This window comes from Simochromis diagramma, unplaced genomic scaffold (genome assembly GCF_900408965.1).
Source record: "Simochromis diagramma unplaced genomic scaffold, fSimDia1.1 OVJJ01000061.1, whole genome shotgun sequence".
Taxonomy (NCBI): Eukaryota; Metazoa; Chordata; class Actinopteri; order Cichliformes; family Cichlidae; genus Simochromis; species Simochromis diagramma.
The window spans coordinates 1,360,247-1,381,724 of record NW_024386945.1 but is presented as its reverse complement, the minus strand read 5'-3'; the positions used below and the strand labels follow the sequence as shown (position 1 = coordinate 1,381,724).

The 21,478-nt window shown below is 39.9% G+C and overlaps 1 protein-coding gene across 1 annotated transcript in view; it reads left to right on the top strand.

Annotated features, from left to right (window-relative positions):
• The first annotated feature begins 755 nt into the window (after positions 1 to 755).
• LOC120737363 (probable phospholipid-transporting ATPase IIA) overlaps positions 756 to 21,478 on the top strand; it is a 35,418-nt gene continuing 14,695 nt past the window's right edge. The window contains exons 1-19 of the mRNA XM_040038004.1: positions 756 to 940; positions 3,317 to 3,461; positions 6,705 to 6,818; positions 7,016 to 7,124; positions 8,144 to 8,202; positions 9,118 to 9,169; positions 10,156 to 10,250; positions 10,550 to 10,630; positions 11,506 to 11,581; positions 12,030 to 12,106; positions 12,337 to 12,497; positions 12,598 to 12,740; positions 13,343 to 13,455; positions 14,129 to 14,338; positions 16,592 to 16,753; positions 17,331 to 17,423; positions 17,541 to 17,624; positions 18,584 to 18,754; positions 20,166 to 20,264. Coding sequence (XP_039893938.1) covers positions 873 to 940; positions 3,317 to 3,461; positions 6,705 to 6,818; positions 7,016 to 7,124; positions 8,144 to 8,202; positions 9,118 to 9,169; positions 10,156 to 10,250; positions 10,550 to 10,630; positions 11,506 to 11,581; positions 12,030 to 12,106; positions 12,337 to 12,497; positions 12,598 to 12,740; positions 13,343 to 13,455; positions 14,129 to 14,338; positions 16,592 to 16,753; positions 17,331 to 17,423; positions 17,541 to 17,624; positions 18,584 to 18,754; positions 20,166 to 20,264 — 2,112 coding nt within the window. The 5' untranslated portion in view covers positions 756 to 872. The remainder of the gene's footprint in view (positions 941 to 3,316; positions 3,462 to 6,704; positions 6,819 to 7,015; positions 7,125 to 8,143; positions 8,203 to 9,117; positions 9,170 to 10,155; positions 10,251 to 10,549; positions 10,631 to 11,505; positions 11,582 to 12,029; positions 12,107 to 12,336; positions 12,498 to 12,597; positions 12,741 to 13,342; positions 13,456 to 14,128; positions 14,339 to 16,591; positions 16,754 to 17,330; positions 17,424 to 17,540; positions 17,625 to 18,583; positions 18,755 to 20,165; positions 20,265 to 21,478) is intronic.

The window sequence follows — 21,478 nt, the reverse complement described above, 5'->3', positions numbered from 1 at the left end:
TAGCGAATATGGGTCATAAAAACTGCACAAACCTGTGTTTGGAGAAAAGCCTTACTGTCACCCAAACCATACCCCAACTGTAAAGCACAGTGGAGAGAACATCATGGTTTGGGGCTGCTTTGCTGCAGGCTTTGCGGTCATCAGGTAGCATTGAAATTAAAACGATAACATTTTATTAAACATATAAACATTTATCAAGTAAAAGATATTGTACAGCTGAGTATCAGAGCAGCAGTCCTTGAGATGGTCCTATCAACATGTCAGAAAAATGACAGAAATAATGAAAAAGGAAAAAACAAGGGGTTGGAAGAGTTAATAATAAAGCCAATAATTTTTGATTAAAAAGAGAAGACTCCTCAGTCAAGACAGTCCAGAAATACTGTATGAAATTCAACAGCTTGTCTATTTTAATGTCAAATAAAATATATGGCACTTAATTCAGCTATTTAAATTTTTTAGTGCCAAATTTCACTTGATAACTGTTTGCTAAAATTTTTTGTCTCTCTCGATTTTCTTTAAAAAAAAATATTTTTTTTTACTGTATTTATTTCTGATGTAATGTGTCCTGGATTTCCTGTACTCCTCACTGTGTCTCGTTCGTTTTTGGTCTTTCCTGTGCCACCCCATTGAAAAAAAAATACTATTACTAGTACTATACTATTAAAACTAAAACACCTTATTTGAAAAAATAATACAACAAGTAATAATTAATGACACGAGTGTGGTATAGTACTCCAGTGGGAGATTGGTTTGCTTGGTGTAGCACTGTCCCAGCACTGCTTCCCTGCTGTCACTCAGGGAAGCCTCCGCCCAGCAGCTCCACAGCCAAGCGGACTCCTTCCAGCTTCCACCCGCGACAAGGGGCTGCAGGAATGACCGACAATATCCCTCTACAACCCGTGAGGCGACCGAAAAGACACGACAGTAAACACAGAAATGGGTAAGGGCGTTATACAGCTCGGTATTATCACTGTGAAGCCATTTGTTTACGTGCTTCGCTCGTCGCATCTCCTGCTGTCACTGTAGCGGTTAAAAGTGTTTACAGGAGCGCGTCGACATTGTCTCAGAAACCAGCTAAGCAGCTTTCTGGGTAAAATATAACAGTACGGAGGGAAACATAAGGACGAGCAGCCCGTAGATGTACTAATAAATATGATGTAGCTATTCATTGTAGCTTTGAAACGGCTAATGTTAGCCGGACACATCCTTGTTCCGGGGTTGCAGTAGCAAGTGCATATTAACGCCCATTGTCAATATTTGCTCGCCTGACATTAAGTTCAGGCTGTCTGCCCTGATTTAAATACATTCTGCCCCTAATTTTTACATACGGACGAAGTGATCCTCTGTAGTGTTATTTGACCACCACAAAAAGGGGCAGGCCTAAGAAATAATGATGGAGAAAGTGGAGAGACACAGTGCTGAAATGCTTCCAGCAGACTGATCAGGCTGCCATGGTGATGTCACCTCCTGTTAGAAAGACTCAAGATCCTCGAACGAGCTGTGATGGTGCAGAAATAAAGGCCTGCATATATACAAGGATGATGGGTGTATGATTTCTAGCTGGCAGTGTGATATATAGTGACCATTAGTGCAGCCAGTGCACTTTCTTTGCCTCCTACAGAGTGAGGCATGCCAAGGCGAGGGTTTATTTGTATAGCACACTTGAATAAGACATTTGAGGGCCTTGCACAAGTCTTTAATGATATCAAAGAAACACGTATAAGTTGGATTTGGTGTAATAAAGTAAAATGATTGAGAATTAGAAGTACATGCTTTCTGTCTAACATTCACACACATTCCAGTGGATGCCCAAAACATTATACCTATCTGCTTCTCGTTGTTTGTGAGCTCTGTGTTTTTGAGATTATGTTACATAAAGAGATTTTGTTGTTTTCCATTAACTAAATAATCTAGAGCCTTTAAGCAAAGGTAGATCATGACTATTTCTTTGTAAAGCTCCTTAGTAATTTTTTTAATTAAAGATATCAACAAACTAGTCGGTGCTGTGTCTCAGGAGGTCGAGTGGGCTTTTATATCAATATTTTAAAGTGATCTTTATAAAAACACTGATGGAGTGGGAGAGCTCTGTATAAAGCACTTACACATTTAATTTGTATTTAAAAATTCGGGATTGGGCGGATTGTTTGTTTCCCCCATTTGTGAAAAAAGGTTAAAAAAAAAAATATGAGAAAAAATAATTAATATAAGTCTTTCATCTCTCCATCACGCTATCTTTGAACTTTGTTCCGGCACATAGTTCATCCAGCACAACGGATAAACATGGCAGCCGACATCAGGAAAGGTCATCTCATTGCTGATAACAGTCCACATTTAGGTGTCCCATTTATTAGTGAATAAACAGCCACTCTAACGGTTGATGTAAATATAGAATTATACAGAAAGACTAAAAAGCATTAGAAAAATAATCAGTTGATATACAGTACTAACCTGTATTTTGATAACACGTACATGTAACACTCATTAACATAAGGGAGAACATTTTGAATATGTCAGCTTGGGTGTTTTAGCTACTTTTCACAGGTTAGCATAATGACTGCTCATTATATATGCCTGATACTACTCTAAACAGTTAATTAGGAAACACAGTATTGCATAACAAATACAATTTAAATTGTCTGGATGGGTGGGTTTGAATTGCCATTGCACCAAAGTCAGATTAATGGCCTGTGTTATGCTTTCCATGTTTATTCTTTCTATGTCTGCAAGTATGAGGGGGTCTACTTGGTTCCAAGTGACGTAAATATTATCACTGCAGGGTTGTTGAATTATTGCTACGGTGCTATGATGTTTTTCTTTTAATTTGTCAGGCCTGGCAGACAGGATATTGTTGGCATCTAAGACTTGAGTCATCTGCCATAAAAGTCAAATATGTTGTTTACAGTTAGGTTCAATTATTAATCGCAAAGCCACTGAGCTGTTCGTTGGATTTTACGAAATGCTTTGTTTTCTTAGTCTGAAGGGAGTGACCAGCTTTTCCAAGATAAAGTTAATATTTATTTTTCACGGCATGATCTTTCCAGACACCTTTGGTCATGGGTCTGTAGCTCAGTGCAGTCTGCGCTGTGGGATTTGGCTACAATAAGCAACACATTAACAAGAAGATGTGAGAGGAAATTCATTAGGGTTACCTCAACGCAGCTCTCTCAGGGTGTGGAGAGTGAATTCAAATACTTCCCAAATATTAATTGTCTTTTCGTCACATAATAGTCTTTGTCTTTGCATCCTTACTACAGAATCAAACACTGGAATTAAATGTGAAGTGTTACTTGTGTCTTCCATCTCCTCCTCCTCTCAGGTGCTGCCCGTGGTCGAGATGCTGTGGCATGGGTGACTTCCGTCCCCGCACCGTGTGGCTCGGCCACCCAGAAAAAAGGGAGCAGAGGTACCCCAGGAATGTCATTAACAACCAGAAGTACAACTTCTTCACCTTCCTGCCTGGGGTTAGTGCCAGTCAAAGGTCACCGCTTCACCTGCCCTTTGTTTAACCCCCCGAAGCCGTCATCCAGCTCTTTCCTCCTGGTCATGATTCACTGTCTGTTTGATCGGCACATTTTCAGAGCATCATAGGATATGTCTGTCTTAATTGATATTTTTTAAATCCTCCCTGTTGGTTGCTTGTAATGTAAGTATGCAAGGCATTGATGCTCATTTCAAATTATCCTGCTTCAGAGTATCAGGTTTGGTTTAGTTTGGCCTGCAGCTAGTAGTTATTTTTTAGCATTGGTTGAAAAATGACAGTATTAATAAAAACACTAAATAGAGTAGGGTGTAATCTGGGTTCATCCACCATAACCAACTGTAAGTATTTAATGTCATGTTTTGTTAATCAACCAAAAGTCACTTTTACAGGAGTAAGCAATAAAGAGAAGCAGAAAACAGTGAAGTGTTTGTTTTATAAAAACAGCTGACTATAAAGAAAGTGACCGAGTGATGCATCTCCAGATAAGATCAGGTCCTTATGAATGGCAAGTGCTTTTTTGGTTCTTTAGTTTCCTATAAGAGTACTGTAGTCTGTCTTTATGCTTACACTAAACCTAACCCAAAACATTGGATGATACATGTGAGGATACGAGAGATACAAGCCCTGATATGCAGGACGGGCTTGGTTTGTGAATTCAATATTAATTACTTTATTCCGATTGCATCTAAGTAGTATAAAGAGATAATTTGCCATTTTTAAACAGTACAATGTTGCATATTCGAATGAATGAGAGATGCATCATAGTTTCAGCTACCAGCTGACCAGCGCCTGCGCAGCACCAGGTCTTATACAAGCACTTTCTTGATATTGCGTGACAGATGTGACTTTGGTTGGATATTGCATGGAAGGCAGTTACCGAGCTATGTGCCTTTGATTTTTGTATTTTCCCTAACTTATTTACATATGTATTTGTTTTCCAGGCATTCAGTTGTCTTAAGATCTTATTTTTGCTTATGGAGTCAGACGTTGAAAGTAGCTCAGATTTGTTTGTAAAGCAAAAGACAAGAGCAAAGCCTTTTTGCATTGCAAATCAAGATGCTTTTTATTTACTTTGGTTCATGTGAAGAACTTCTTTTCTCTAGATCATATTTAAAACATATTTGTTGCTCATGTGCTTTCCTCTTGGAGGAAAAGTTTTTCTGGTAGTAATCTCACACGCTGATGGTAATGAAACTGAGCAAAGCTGTAGTGTGTGTGTTGAATTTTAGACTGACGCTGGCAGATGAAAAGTAGCCATATGTGTTTGCACATTGCTCCATATCTGTTGGTTCATGAAAAGATTTGTACGCCTAACTGAAAAGTGTACTTCTTTAGTAAGGGTGCGTGAGATGCTTATATGAGCTGTGAAATTATACACCTATAGATGCTGCCAGATTTGCTGCAATGCTACGTCTGTAGTTGTTTTTTTCGAATATTGTGTGTAAATGTGGACAATGTTGCAGTTAATTGTGGTGTTTTTAGTTCTAGATTTAGTATGATTTTTTTTCCATCACCTAAACATCTTTTAACTTTGATTTTTAATTCATTCAAAAGGATACGATTGCAGTGTCAGATCATTTTCATTCTTTATTAATTTAGCGCGTTAACATATTGCCAGTTAAACTGCTATTTTTGCCACTTTCAACTCTGTGTCGTTGCATTTCCTAAAAGGCAAGCCTTTAGCTGTTTCTACTGCATCTCCAGGCTGTTCTAGACATTCTCGGACAGAGGTAATATTCGTGTAATTACACAAACGGTCAGACATTCAATGCTTTTTAACCTGCCAGCTATGTGGAAAAGATCCAGGTGATGTCTGACTGAAGATAATAGGCCAGCAAACTCACAGCTAGTGGTCTTCCTATGCTCTGGTATACTCAGATTGCATCGTCATCTCAACCAAGAGAGCATTTCCGTTAGAGAGAACAATGTCTTGCTGGGTGCTGCATGTCAGTAATAGTGAAATTGGTGGCGAGTCCACATTTTGAGGCCTTATTTTTAGTGTTTTGGACGCGCCCATTGTCGTTTTCTAAGGCTAAAAATCATCATGTTTGCAAGAGAGGGTGGAGTGCTAAGTGCTGCATTTGTAAACTGGATGAGTAAAAAGTACTGATGCAGATACCTGATGATTTATAAAAGTAGAAGACCGATAAAATACAAGGATATCGCTCAACAAAGCTGAATCACAAACTTATTGGATAAGCTGTATGACAAAGCAGCTCATAGTATTTGCCAGAAAATCCTGTTAAAAGTAGAAGAGAGGTTCTGCTCAGTGAATTAACTGAGATGAGGCCAAGGAGACAGCAATCAGCTATAGCTGCTTGTGTGGGCACACTTGACAATCAAAGACTCCACAGCTGGGATTTTAAGACTTAGCAGCATCCAATATGGATGTGTTATTAAAGAATTCATGCAGCACACATTTGTTATGGAGGAAAAGCTACTGGTTGAGACCATAACCAGTTTTTGTTCAAGCTTGTAAACGTACTTTGTAATGTAATTTTTAAGATGGGAAATGACTCGCTTTTGTAGCCAGCCTCAAGTGGTCATTAGAGGAACTGCAGTGAAAACAGATTTGTTTTAAATAACATATTATACTTGTTACACAAAACTAAACATAACGGAAAGAAACTACAAAAAAAAAATCCTTCAGGCATACTCAAAGGCATTTTCATTGATGATCAGATGACAAATAAATTCTCTATTAAGTCACATACTGTCAAGCAGGAAAGTAGACTTTTGAGGGGGAAGGTTGTGACATTGGTGATGGTGTATGGTTGAGGCAGTGAGTGAGCATTTTCCTGTTTTGTTTTGTTTTCTGGGAAATGGCAGCACATGTTATTTTTGGGTAAATTAAACCCTATTTAATATGAAAGCTGCTTTTATCTACTCCCTTATTCACAAGAGGTCCTCATATCTGAGCAGCATTTTAGCAGATTTTTACACTAGATGCCCTTCCTAACGCAGCCCCCGGGGGATTTGTGCCTCCTCTCGGGATCCAACTAGGGATTTTTTGCTTGCTAGGCAAATGTGTACTACACCATGAAGCTCCTAAACCCTACTTAAAATAATACTTGGAATTCTGTTTGTCACAGTCCTGGTTATTATTCTTTGTGGGAAAGCCAGAAACTGAAAATCGTGTATATTCAACAACAGCCTCCATATGCACGTTGCTTTGCGAAACTGTGAATATTTCACTCTTGATCCTTTGCCTTTTTGTTCTCAGGTGCTGTTCAATCAGTTCAAGTACTTCTTCAACTTGTACTTTTTGCTTTTGGCCTGCTCTCAATTTGTCGAGGAGTTACGCTTAGGTGCTCTCTACACCTACTGGGTCCCTCTGGTATGTGGCATTTCACTTACTGTTAATCATTAAGGTCAATCAGCTTCATTTTCCATTATTTGTGTTCCTCTTCAATGCTTTTTTAAAATGTACTTTTGCTGAAAATTAAGGTTTAGCTATTTCTTTTCACTTCCACGGTTGCAGCACTCACATAAACTTTATTAGTTACTTTTTCACTGTGACTTGTCACTCTCCAGGGTCTTGTTTTGATCATTACCATCATGCGAGAGGCAATTGAAGAAATTAGGTGCTACCTTCGAGACAAAGAAGTGAACTCTCAGATTTACAGCAAGCTTTCAACAAGAGGTAAGAACTGAAAGCAGGTTTTACCTGCGTCGATTTCTGTGTTGCATTTTTGTTTTCTTAGCAAACATGTCTATTAACTGTAGGAGGTTGGTCCTGTTAAAACTTATTGGGGCTGGGGGAAATGGTGGGTAATTCAAAGCAGAGATGTAAAAGTGTACATAAGAGGCCTTGGTATAAAGTGCTACTAGCAATAAAAAGCATGGGACCTCTTGTGGTTTCCATCACTTTGCCTCTTTGATGTGGCAGCTTGTTTTACCCATAAACACAATGACTGGTTGCCTCCATGGTGGCAGCCCCTCTGCATATTTTGTGGTTTATAGAAACTTTATGGTGTCAGAACTCGGTGTACTGGTTGCAGTTATTTTGTCCAAGTTCCTTTAAATTGTATGTTTATGAATACACGTGCGTGAGATATTGCCATATGATCAGTCAAAACCATCTAGAACCTTTCATCACTTAATGCTTTTCTGCTAAAAGCTGTGGTGTGAAGTGTTACCGAATAGGTCTTTTTTTGTGTTTGCGTGTAAAATGTAAAATGCATTTGTAGAGTAAAGTTCCATGAACCCGAATGCATAGCGATATTAATGTGCTTTAATGTCTTACATATGCAAAGCTCAGAGGTCACGGCAGAGTTCAAGGGTCAGTGATCTCTTCCAAACAATTTTGCCGTTCATTCCAAGTGGAATGAAAGAAAAGGCTCAACTCCCCCAGCATTCTTTCAAATCTTCATGGAGACTTACTTTCCCAGATTCACTCAGGTGACTAGTGAGCCATGCAATTCGCCCAGAGGTCTGGGTTTTGTGAAGACATATTTGCTGAAAAAATACCACATTCTCTCACTAGCTTATAATTAGGGAAACTTTTAAGACAAAAATCTAAATGTTGGGTGGTCTAGATTCCATTTAAATTCTTAACTACATGACTCACATAAAAGTTTCAAATAGCTTTGTGTATGTGAGACTTTAATCAACATTCAAACTTGCCAAACACTTAACTTTATGTTTTCTTCTGTATTTCAGGCACTGTGAAGGTTAAAAGCAGCGGCATTCAAGTTGGTGATCTAATAATTGTGGAAAAGGTTTGTTGAAGTTTTTTTTTTCATCCACATCTGTGAGTAGTTTTGCTTTTTAGACCTGTCAAGTTACCGTTTATATGACAGCTAGTAATGAGGGGGTTGTTAATCTTCTGTGCTCCGCTGGTGACTGAGGTGAAAAGAGTTAGTAAAGATTTTGTAATCTTGTGATCAATGCTGAGTGTCGGCCTGTCAGACTCGATGCGCGCGTGGCATATGTGAACATGAAATGCCTTTTAATTAGATCTGAAATACAAATTCAATTAAGCGCTTTAGTTTTATCTCGAGATTTCATTTATAGTTTCTAGTTCGATATCTGTGTGAGTTTTGGATCTGCTGTGTTGCTCCCCTCGCGGACAGACTGGAGTCCCTGAGGTCTTTGTACATGAAATGTGAGAAGCGTGTTCTGTCTTCAGTTTCCAGCGGAGGGCTTCTCTCTGAATCACTCATTAAGTGCAGTTGAGGGAAAGGTCACACATGTTGTCCTACACATTTTGCTAATATGACCGAGTGATTCCGAGTCATCTGGGTTACAATTCACAAAGTCATCGGTGGAGGTGATGGCAAAAGTTTTCAAATAAATCCCACTTTGAAAAGCCATGCGACTTGCTTTGTTAAACTGCTATTCATCACGTGAACTCATCTAAACAGTTAGATTTTGCCAAAGCGGTCATGTGAATTTAATGTGTAATATCTTGAGTGAAATGGCCGGGTCAGGCTGAGTGTAAAAGCTGGCTTGGGTCCTTTTAGGGCCATGACAGAATGATTTGCTGAGGGGCTTAATATTTTTGACTGACTGACTGTTGGTAATGTGGCACATGAAGTGAAAAAAAGTCACAAGAGCATAAGGAGGTAGAAGGAAAGTATAGAATCAGGATGTAAGGTTCACGCCATTTTTTTTCTTTCTGCCTTTCTTTGTAGAACCAGCGTGTTCCTGCTGACATGATCTTTCTAAGGACCTCTGAAAGAAATGGTAAACATCTGCCGGTCATTCATCCATATATCCACAACAGGCCGGCTGGGGAAATGAGTTGTTTAAAAAGGCGCTGAGGTGCAGGGATTAGCCCTGAGCTGCGACAGGAAGTCCTACATTGTATAAATCGGAACCGTGACCACTACTAAGTTATCACTCAAAGTTACTGTGGCGAGTTGCCACGGCCACATAGACAAAACATTGTTTGATTTTCATCTTTGTCTCTGACTAATTTTGTCTTTCAAATGAGAAGATAATGACAAAGGAAAATCAAGGGACACAAAAAAAATCAAATGCAAAGAACAAAAAGAAGACAAGAGGGGAAGATCCCTCATCTGAATAATCAAATATGGATTAGTGTATCATTTGTGGGAGATGACACCAAACATTGACTAAGGCGGTTTAAATTGAAATGCACAGGCTGCTGCTGTTTTATTTATAGCCTAGAAATCCAAATGTGACTAAGAAAGAAACGCTACATGCTTGTTGTTGTTGCGTCTTCCTGTTGGGGGAAGAAAAACATCAACTTTGTTTTACTGGAAATAGTGCTCGGTTATCTCCCATTCCATGTGGAGGCCATTAGGTCAATTATGAAGGGCCTAGGATAGGATTTAGAGTTTTGGGCAGGATGACTCATGCTGGCCAGTGGGGGGGAAGGGGTCTGGTAGACGCTTCCACTTCTATCCCAACAGCAATAAACTGCTCAGTCCTGTTCCCAGTAGTCAGTGTTCATCTGTGACCCCATGTTAAAATAAATTCACACATAACATTAACTTAAAAAATGGATGTTTATTAGAAAAGATGAGAATATGATGAACTCGCAGTCTAGCCTTGAGTATGGTTGATAATCTGTTGTAGGCAGTGAAGTGATCAATAATGGAGCTTATGAGTTTCCTTCTTTGAAATAAAAACCTTTCTGTTGTTGCCCCCTAGAGGTGACTGTTTTCATATGGCGTCAGTAGCAGCTCTTGTCCTCTCTTTTCCAGGCTCCTGTTTCCTGCGGACTGACCAGCTTGATGGAGAGACGGACTGGAAACTACGCCTCCCAGTGGCCTGCACGCAGAGACTACCAACTGCTGGCGTGAGTTGTAAACTGTAGATGGAGGCTGGCAGTAACGATTCGACTGGAAACTGAATGTTTGCCCTGTTGTTGTTTCTCTATTTCTTTTTTTTTATAACAACTAATAAATGCAAGAGTAATTTGAACTGAGAGAAACAAGTCTTTTATTTAGCCACTACATGCTAAGTTAAGTATGCAATCTAAACATTAAATTCATTAATAATTGTTGCATGTACAATGTTCTGCACCATGTAGGACTTGTAAAGCCTTTTCTTTTCTTCTTCAGGTAATTTTAATTCATGTTGTCTAATCTCTCACAGGACCTTCTCCAAATCAGATCATACGTGTATGCAGAAGAGCCAAACATTGATATCCACAACTTTATCGGAACCTTTACCAGGGTAAGTGGTTGCATTGTTACGCTGAACCCTAATCTCCCTTCAGACATGTTAATCTCATCTCCAACATATGAGTCTTTGTCACGTTTATGCTCGAGCTGTAACAGAAACCTGTGCTCGACTTTGCAGCACACACAAGTCTGAACTGAGTACAGTGATATCAGTGTTGTTAAATGCCCCTCAACAGAAGCATGCAGAAAGAAAGATGCTCATTTAACTGTATTTGTGCTCTCAATTGTTGTCTTATAGAACACAATTTATTGGTTTCATCTATAAAAACTGTGAAAGTGACACTTTTAAGTTGTTGAATGTCTTATTTTAGATCAGGAGCTGTGATACAATAGTGACCTCTCCAGATTGTACCTCGCCTGTCGCCCAGTGATAGCTGGATTAGGCTCCAGTTTCAGCAATCCTGAATTTGATAAATGGTTGAATAGATATTAGATCAGACTTAAAAATGAGTTTCCTTAAAGCGTTTGAGGACCCCACCACAACAATCACTCAGCTACATCGATTAAAAAGTTGAAATCCTGCAAAACTCTTAACATATAGCACACCCCAACAAGTAAAAGAGTCCAAATGTAACTTCCTAGCGCTTGCTGTGTTATATATTCAAAAACATTGAATGTCTTGATGCATGCTCAATCATCCAGGTAAGTAAATCTCCAAAAGTTGATTCTGTTCATCTGACGTAGCGTTTTGTGGGAGAAATGTTTCGTCACTCATCCAAGTGACTTCTTCAGTTTCAGCTGACTACTAAAACATTGAATGATAAAACCGATTAATAGGTTATCTGTGGCTCAATTAGGAGAAGCAGGGACAAGCTGGTTTCTGTCCTTAGTAATCATTCTGCATGTCTGTTGTATCAACTGTTACAGGAAGATGGAGACCCACCAGTTAATGAAAGCCTCAGCATTGAAAACACCCTGTGGGCGAGCACTGTTATTGCCTCTGGTAAATATCTGACTGGTGGTGCATCTATAAAGCTGTTAATATCCAAGTAACCAGGACCTGCGTGTTCACTAAAGCACTGATCCTTCATAGCTGTTGATTTGATGGTGTATCTAATCAAATCTACACTCTGGAAAAAAGCCCAATGAGGTAGCCCTTTCTAAAAAAGCAGAGGCACCGCTAACTATAATTGTAAAGAAAGTGTGCTTCGTCTGTGGGAGAGTGAATCCACTTTAACCGGCACAAGCATGTGTTGTTCATTAAGCAATTAGAAATCTGCGTCCTCCATTCAAAATGTCATTCTTCATTTGGAAAAATCTATTCATGTCAAGATTATAAGTCTGGAAAACATCTTCCTGACATGCTGTGTTTTATGTTGTACCTTTACTATATTGCCCTGAGGCCGTTTTTTTGGTCTTTTTTTTTTTTGTCTCTGCCTCACTTACTCCAGGCACAGTGGTGGGGGTCGTGATTTACACAGGCAAGGAGCTGCGCAGTGTCATGAACACCTCCAACCCTAGGCACAAGGTACAGTAGTGTAAGCCAGAGCTGGAAGACAGAAGTCTGATCATTTAATTGCATGAAGGTGTTTTTCCTAGTATGTGTTTTTTTTTAATACAGTATATGTGTGATTGGATTTAACTTAATTATTCAGATAAATTAATTTGTTGCTTCACTTATTTACATTTGCATTTTGTCAGTACACCGATCTTTTATATTTACAGTAAGTAGATGCTTTATGTTTGCTTCTCTTATAGGTTGGTTTGTTTGACCTAGAGGTGAACTGTTTGACTAAAATCCTGTTTGGAGCCCTGGTTGTGGTGTCACTGGTCATGGTGGCCCTCCAGCACTTCGCCGGCCGTTGGTACCTGCAAATCTTTCGCTTCCTGCTGCTCTTCTCCCACATTGTGCCCATTAGGTCCGACTTAACGCTCTTTCTTAATGGCATCTGCAGTGCTATGTTATATTTACATGTGAGGAATGAAAAATTGCGTGCTTCCTTGTTTTATCTGATGCAGTTTGCGTGTAAATCTGGATATGGGAAAGATGGTTTTCAGTTGGATGATTAAGAAAGACTCAAAGATCCCTGGGACAGTGGTGAGGGCAAGCACCATACCTGAACAGCTCGGACGGATCTCCTACCTGCTGACTGACAAAACGGGTAACCTAGCATACCGTTTTTTGTTGACCTAGTTGAGCAGTAACACGAGAGGATAAAGTGGTGAGGATTTTCCTAGGAGGTATTCTGTAAGACAGAGTTTAGCTGTTTCCTACCCTGCAGCGTTGCTATGCGGTGGGTTTCTTGCTCCCTGAGACTTACAGGACCTTTAAATCATAAAAAATCAAAGTCTCTCATCTTTACACACCTTTAGAGCATAACACCTCCACCAGTGAACCTCCACAGGCAGGAGGTGTTACTCGTCAGATTTACAGCCCTCATGCCTAATAAAATGATCGGCCATTTCCACATCCAGAGAGCGATAAGGCCAGTGGGGTCTTCAGGTCACACTAATGTATGTGTAAGTCCCCTGAAGTCTTTTTGATATACTGGCAGAAATGCTTTTAAAGTAAGTGTGAGGATACGGAGGTTGTGTGTAGTGTCAAATGCTTCTGGCATTTTTCTGGTCACCATATGTGGCTGTTACAGGTGACTGATTGTTGTTTGTTAGTTAGATAATTTAATCTTTACAATAGGGTCATAATTTGTGCTGTCAAGCGTGATAACTTTTACTGTTTAAATGTCTGTAATGTAACTTTCAACAGGAACTCTTACCCAAAATGAAATGGTGTTCAGACGGCTCCATCTTGGAACTGTGGCATATGGGATGGACTCAATGGATGAAGTACAGAGCCATGTGTTCAGTGCCTACACGCAGGTGAAAGGTGTTATGTGTATCTTAAGAAGAAAAAGTGACTAAATTGAGCAAACTGTGTCCCAGTATTCAGAAGAGGAGATTCAAATTTAAAAAGCTCTTGAAAGGATTAAAAAAGCAATTTTTTCTTTTACAAAATGTATTAGTTTGTGATTATTGTTCAGCTGAATGCTTCCTGACCTCAAATGACATTCTTTATCCCTCTTGACACCAGAGGTTAGTAGAGCAGGAAACAGGATTAGCCCACAAGCGAAGCACTGACCGGACTCCTTTAATGACACCGTCATTAACCCTGAGAACATGCAGCCTTCTAAAAATAGCAAATTCACAATGCAGAAGCAAATAGTTCATATTTACTCTACACATCTGGTTATGTTTACAGGCTGCTAACATAGCGATAATGGAAACTGTTGAAATGAAGAAGCTAGTTCCTCAGTCTGTGAAACATTTCAAGTGTTAATGCAGCTTCCTCACAAACCCTCAGTCACTAGTGGCCCATGGTTTTTTGATCTTTTTTTTTTAAGTTGACAGTACTGATAATTAGCTCTGTTGGCTAGAATACTTCCCCTCTCTTGACAGCTGGCAACAGTGAAAGACTCACATAAAAGAAGTCTGTTAAAACGTTTATATTCTTTGTTCTTCTTGCACTAACAGTACCTTCTCTAATTCTCTTCAGCCCACCCATGACCTTCCAGCCTCCAGGGCTCCAGCAGCCACTAAGGTTCGAAAAACCATCAGCAGTAGAGTTCACGAGGCTGTGAAGGCCATCGCCCTGGTGCACAACGTAACACCCGTGTACGAGTCCAACGGCGTGACGGACCAGGCCGAGGCCGAGCAGCACTACGAAGACACTTGCAGAGTCTACCAGGCATCCAGCCCAGATGAGGTAGCCAGTCCAAGAAAATGCTGTTTTATAAAAACCTATAAGGCATATAATGATATGCACATTATTATTGTGTAAAACAGGGGTGTCCAACTCCAGGCCTCGAGGGCCGGTGTACTGCAGGTTTTAGATCTCACCCTGGGTCAACACACCTGAATCAAACGATTAGTTCATTACTAAGCCTCTGGAGAACTTCAAGACATGTTGATGAGGTCATTTAGCCATTTGAATCAGCTGTGTTGGATCAAGGACACGTGTAAAACCTGCAGGACACCGGCCTGGAGTTGCCCACCCCTGGTGTAAAGCTAGTAACTAATATAAGTATATTGTGGTTGTTGTTACCTCACTTTGATCTGTACACAAATGATGACTCTAAAAGACTGTTTTCATATCAACGTGCTGAAGTTGAAAGTGTGATTAGACCTTCATTATTCATTCATCAGATGATATATGTTAATATATAAAGCTGAACTCTTATTTTTTGATGTTTCACTTTGAAATGTTTAAAATGTAGTTACTCTACCCAAACCTAAGACCAAGAGCAAAACAGGGAAGCAGATTTCTGCATATAAGATGCGTAGGTTTGTGTTTTTGGGCAAGGCCATTACAAGAGTGTCTGTATTTCTTGAATAGGGAGAGTCTCACAGAAATGCTGTCCACACTGATGTCCTTGATCAGTATGAATTCTTTTGAACATCAGGAAAAAGGCTGCGGACTTCGACTCGATCCATTTCCTGCCATGTAAATACGGATTTCCTTAATGTGCTCCTCAGCCCATTGCACTTAGCCCCCTCTGAGTTTCCTTCTTTTTTTTGTGTGCGATAGCACATTTTAATAGCACCCAATACACTATGTGGTGGTCACCAGAAAAGAAAAAAGAAAAAAGTCTAGCATCGGTGGTTTGCGTTGTTGGTAGGAAATGGAGCCGTTTTATTGTTTTAGGTCACAATGGATAAAACAGTTGGCTTTGAGTTGCTGAGACCTGAAAGTTGCATTCAGTCAGTTTGATACAATCGAGGCAGATTCAGTTTGCTTTGCAACAGCTTTCAGGAAGTCTTATTTATAGATCTGGTTTTGTGTGTGAGCACATTAGATGCAATGTCAGTGACTGTTAAATGTATGGTTTCTACTACTGTAATGTAAACTGACAGTTTGCCACCATCCGCATGCAGATGAAAGTAGTTTTTTTTTTTTTTTCTTTTTTCTTTTTTTTTGTTCAACATTTTATTAAAATTTTAATAAATGTTCGTTTGTATGGTTTGGTTCAACGAGGAGTGAAATCTGAATCACTTTGCTTTCTGGCTCATAAAGAACATGTCAGCCATGTGGTGTTTGTGAGTCAAGCCATCTGGGTCAAGCATTATTCAGTCCAGTTACAAATGGGCCGCTAACTCAGATGCTTCTATTATAAGGTAGTGCTGTTGTGGCAGACACCCGATCCCAAAATTCCTCCACAGTGAATATTTCTAGACTCTGACTAAGCATAATCTTCATACTTCCCAACCTGTATGACAAACACTTCAGTAGTCAGAGCTTTGATGACGCTGAAGCATTTCTGGTCAGACATTTTTAGGCTATGTGGTGCATATTTCCAAAATAAGTAATTTTGGTATCCCAGAATCAGTGATTTTAAAGTTGTTGTAGGAGCAGAGCAGTCTCCCTTGTTGTCTGTTATCTGCATCTGTTTGGCTTCTCTGCTGTTCGTCCTGGCAGAAGATGGATGATGAATTGGGAATGTGATCTGGTTTCTAGTCTGGAAGTTATTGGGCAATGCCATCTCCCCTCATTCTCTCCCCCCCCACCCACACACACCACCCCCGCACACATGCTTCTATTGTATTAATGGATGTCGTCTGTTGTGTCCTTCAGAAAGGAACAAGCAGAAACTATATTTTCAGTTAAGAAATGGACATCTTCCCAGTTTTTCAATCAATAGTCTTAAGTGCTGAAAATGCTTGAGCTATTGATGTTCTCTGACAGTCTACTTCAAAGTGGCCTTCGCTGTTTTCTGTGTAATTCAAGTAATGGAACATCATATTGACAATGCTTTTGCCATGAAAATAATAAAATGACCCAGGCAGAGGTCACTTTCTCTTAATGGGTTCTTGAATGATGATAATATTTTATTTGGTAGAAATATGTGTTATTAGCTAAAAGCTACATATTTTGCCTTCTTATTGTGCTCTATATATATTTAGTGTCAGCTGTGCATTTTAATGACCGCTCACTAAAGCCTTTACACTGTGCTTTTGATAGGTGTCGCTGGTGCAGTGGACTGAGAGCGTCGGCCTTACACTTGTAGGAAGAGACCAGTCATCCATGCAGCTGCGGACCCCTACTGGCCAAATACTGAACTTCACAATCCTTCAGATATTTCCCTTCACTTATGAGAGCAAAAGGATGGGGATTATAGTCAGAGTGAGTGCCAAAATTAATATTATTACTAGTTGTTAGTGTTAGTAGTGGCTGCTGTCCATCTTGCTCAATATATTTTGATACAAAGGAAATGTACTGATTTCCTCACATCTCTATTGCTTAGAAATTACTTTCAATTACAGTCAATGTAGGTCAGTGGTTGTTGCTATGATGTTGATTCTTGCTTGGTGCTGACTTTAACAAGGAAAACAAACGAAAAACAGATTTGTGCTAAAGTGTATAATCTGAGAAAAACCTCACCTTGTGACCTCTGACTAAGTCGGATGACTAACTTTATTATTGCTGGCTGGGATATTGCTCAGGAAGCCAGGGGTTTTTAAAGTTGACTTCCTCCTGATAATATTTTCAAACACTTTTAAACTCTCTTGTGGATACCAAAATAAGTTATGAATTTCTAGGCAACACTAAATAATAGAATGGCGCACGTGCACTTTGGCTTGTGCACGCTGAGTAGAAATCCCCCTGCAAGAAGCAAGGCTGGGTAATCATTGTACCAAATATTAAATAAAATTTTATGTACCGTTTGCACATGATAAAGCACAAATCAATGTTTTTCTAGGATGAATCAACAGGAGAGATCACTTTCTACATGAAAGGTGCCGATGTGGTGATGTCAGGCATCGTCCAGTATAACGACTGGCTGGAGGAGGAGGTATGCTTCTATGTTTCCCACGAGTCATGCCGCATACCTGATGACACTGATTTTAATCCTTTCAATAGTAAATCACATACTTTTAGATCACATGCAGATGTTGTCTGTGTTTTCTAGTGTGGGAACATGGCGAGGGAAGGTCTGAGAGTCCTCGTGGTTTCCAAAAAGTCGCTGACAGAGGAGCAGTATCAGGATTTTGAGGTAACAGCCCTCCATGAAATTGACCTACAGCAATCTAAGACAGAGCTCAGAGTTGGGTTTCAGATTCAAGTATGAGAAGACGGGGCTGTTGAAGTGTGCTTAGGTTTACGAGCGTTGTTATACATGCATTGTTTGGTCCCTGTCTAGTAAAGCCATTACAGTTTCAACAGTGTGATAGTAAAACATGCTCAAGTTACATTAAGCATCTGTCGACTGACAAGCATTACACATGATATTGATATTTGGAGGAGACATGTTCAGCATTTCTAAATGTCAAAGTGTGTCCTTGGGTAATTAGACTAACCTCTGACCCCCCCTTCAGTATTTCTACCCCACTGTTCCTCACATACACCAGGCCCCCCTCATTGTTTGAGCAGGGCATGGCTGTCTTCCCTGCAGTTGTTAGCCCCAGGCCTATTACTGAAGTGTATAATTGAGTGAGCAGAGCTGGTGGGCAGCAGTGAGTCACCAACTGAGTCACACACAGAGTTTATGTTCCTGTATGAGTCACACTCAGATTGTTTTTGCTTTATCTCACTCACAAATTGCCCTCGAGCTGAAATGCTAAAGATGGGAGTTAACTGATTGATTATGTCTGTCCTGTATGCTGTAAGTACAGTGTGCTGTATGTATAGCTATTTTGTTTAACAAAGCTATATTTATAGCTTTCAGGGCTGCTTGACAGTTTACATTTATACACAGATTTTTGTATTTTGCTATTTTTGTATTTAAAGTATCAGTGCATTTAGGATGGTATATAGTAGGTAGACTGCAAATTTGGCCTTATGTATGCACAATGCATGACATATTCCTAGCTCATTTTATTCCTTATTTGTTTTTCTTGACTCTCCTGGCTGACAGCCACATTCCTGTTTTCTTCTTTTACTCCTGGCTGTTTCACTTCTTGCAGTAATTTCACAGTATTTAAACTTTCTTATCCTCCCACTACGACTCTCCAGGCGCGGTACGTGCAGGCCAAGCTCAGCGTCCATGACCGCTCTCTGAAGGTGGCCACAGTGATTGAGAGTCTTGAGATGGAGATGGAGTTGTTGTGTCTGACTGGGGTGGAGGATCAGCTCCAGACTGATGTCAGGCCCACTCTGGAGATCCTCCGCAATGCAGGCATCAAGGTCTGTGGGGTGGGGTGGAGTGGGTAAATGGCCTTACAGTGCACGGTAGCAACAAACTAAGAAGACAAGCACATATGTTTTTCATATTGGCTGTATGTATCTCAATACAGCCTTCATTTTTTCCATCCCTTAAACTTTAAAACTGACACTTTAGTTATTTGCTGATGATTTTAGATGTTCAATTCAGGCGATGTCCACACTAGCCCGGATAGATTTGAAAATGGCGTTTTCGTGAAAACGTTCCGTGTCCACATTATCATTTTCGGCCAAAAACGCTTACGTTCCAGTACTGCGCTTGTGTGAAACGCACGACGATTCGACCTACCTCATTTCTGTCAGCCGTTTATTTACTTTCTGGCTCTTTGAAACGTCTTTTGAAACGCAAAATATTGAGGAAAAGCACCGAGTTTTTTAAATGGACTAACAATGAGGTGGAGTTGTTGCTGCGAGTAACACAAAAACAGCGTTTTCAAATGTATCCGCTTTGGAGAGCGTTTTCAAAACGCTGTCTCAGTGTGGACGGAAGGCCAAAACGGAGAGGAAAGATTCGTTTTCAAACGAAAACGTATTAGTGTGGACACGGCGTCAGTCTTTGAAAAGGATGCTCTTTCCCAGTATGCTCTTCATAGGTGCTAAAGCACAAGCGTAGCTCACATGTTTCACACCAAAAGGTAAACAAGAGGCACTTAAACCAAACTTCAGAAAAAGTAACAAATCTCAGTTTCTCCGGTTTATTGTGACCATGGCAACAAATATGATAACGATTCAACTTACAGTCTTAAGTCTTTACTCTAAGCCCGTTTTCATCCTCTGCTTTAGTACAGCAGACAGAAATAGAGTCAAATTTCTTTGGGTCATGGCATTTAAAGCATTTTAGAAAATCAGCGGCTGTGCAGTTTTCCAAAACTCTTGACAAACTACTGAACATGGAGTCAGTTTCTTCTGTAAAAAGTCATCCAATAAAAAAATAAATGTGTGTGTTTTATAAATAAACCACACGAACAGAACATTGCTTTTTAAAAGTTACCACTCATGTAATTTGTTAAAATGAAATTCAGCTGTGTTTGGGTGGAGTCAGAAATGTCAAGATCTGAGGATAAAATCCCCCCAAACCTTTTTTGTGATATTGATGAATCAGCCATGTCAATTCTCTTATATGCAAGATCCAAAATACTAATGAGAAAGAATTTGGATGCTGTGATACCAGTCTGTGTGATGACTTGTGTTATTTTTGTTTGAAGCACAAGATCTAAACTAACACTGTTTTTAATGGTAAAATTGCTCCACAGGCTTTGTCTTAAAAACCTGTGGAGCAATCTTTACAGGCTTTTATTATCAAGATGATTCTCAAAGTCTTATATCTGGGTTTAAAGACACTGGAGTGGGATTTCTGTCTCTGTTTCCTGTGTAGGTTTGGATGCTGACCGGAGACAAGCTTGAAACGGCCACGTGCACTGCTAAGAACGCCCATCTGATCACCCGCAACCAGGACATTCATATCTTCAGACCAGTAAGTCCAGGAAACAGACCCGTCTTTCTCTTGTGCACATATCTAGTGGGTAATAGTTGATTTTACTCCAGGGCTAATGTCAGTTCAAAGCTGCCCTGACAGTTTCTTGAATCTGTCAACCCACGGGCATCCAGGCTCTGTGACCAAGGCCCATTAGCTAGTGGTCATACAGCCCAACACAACTACGCATGCAGGCCGAGCCAGCATCCACAGCTGAATAAATCACCTCCCACCAGTGAAGGCATCCAAGCCACTGTCAAAGAGAACAAACAGCCCTTCGCTCAAACAGAGGAGAAACCAGCTGAACCACTCCCAGAGGGAACATGCAGAGGGCTCACTTCCTAATTTGTTTTGCAGGTTTCAGGCACTGTAGCTGCTTTGATAGTCCCCTTCTGCCTTAACCTCTGGATCCATGCCAGAGCAGAAGGAGCGTCTGCCATATAGGAAGGTTAGAACTTGCGTACAACTGTGGTTACTGGAAGAGAATAACAATGGTTGGCAGTGCTTAAAAACCTCTGTCACCGGGGGACGGGGGTGTGCTGACTGGGCCTGCTACACACACATCTGGATTAGTTTCCTGGTGGCCACCAATGGCCTGAACTGGACTGACGTATGAATTGTCAGTGGTTGAAGGATATTCATTCCAGAGCATAGCTTTTGTTGACAGATTAACACCATGCCTTGTCAGTGCTGAATTTTTGGAGAATTTGAGTCTATATTTGAACCTGACACAACTGTTAAGAAATTCTGTTTATTTTTTCAATTTTTTTTATGCAGGATATTATCCCGTTTCCCCTTTCCATTTTTCTTTTAACACACCCTTTTAATATTTGCATTGTAATACATCAACAATACACTACAGGCTAGTTGTGTGCAAATGTAAGGACAAACCCTGAATAATTTGCATATGCATAATTTTCATTTTAACCTCCTCTGTGGTAAGTATAAAAACATTTTTACAATAGGGGTGAAATTACCTTATGCCTTTTTTGTGTCAACACATGCCTCTTTAAGACACAGTGCTCAGCTCAGGTCAATAATTTTACTTTTTAATTTAATCTGAATGATCTTATGTTCTTTCAGTTCAGTCGTTTACAGTCTAGTTTTTGTGATATTAAAATCTTCTAATATTTCTAATATTTTCTAATATTACAATTTTAAGGTTTTTTGTACCAGCCTTGCCTGCATCTGTGGACTCAGTTACTTCTTTTTCA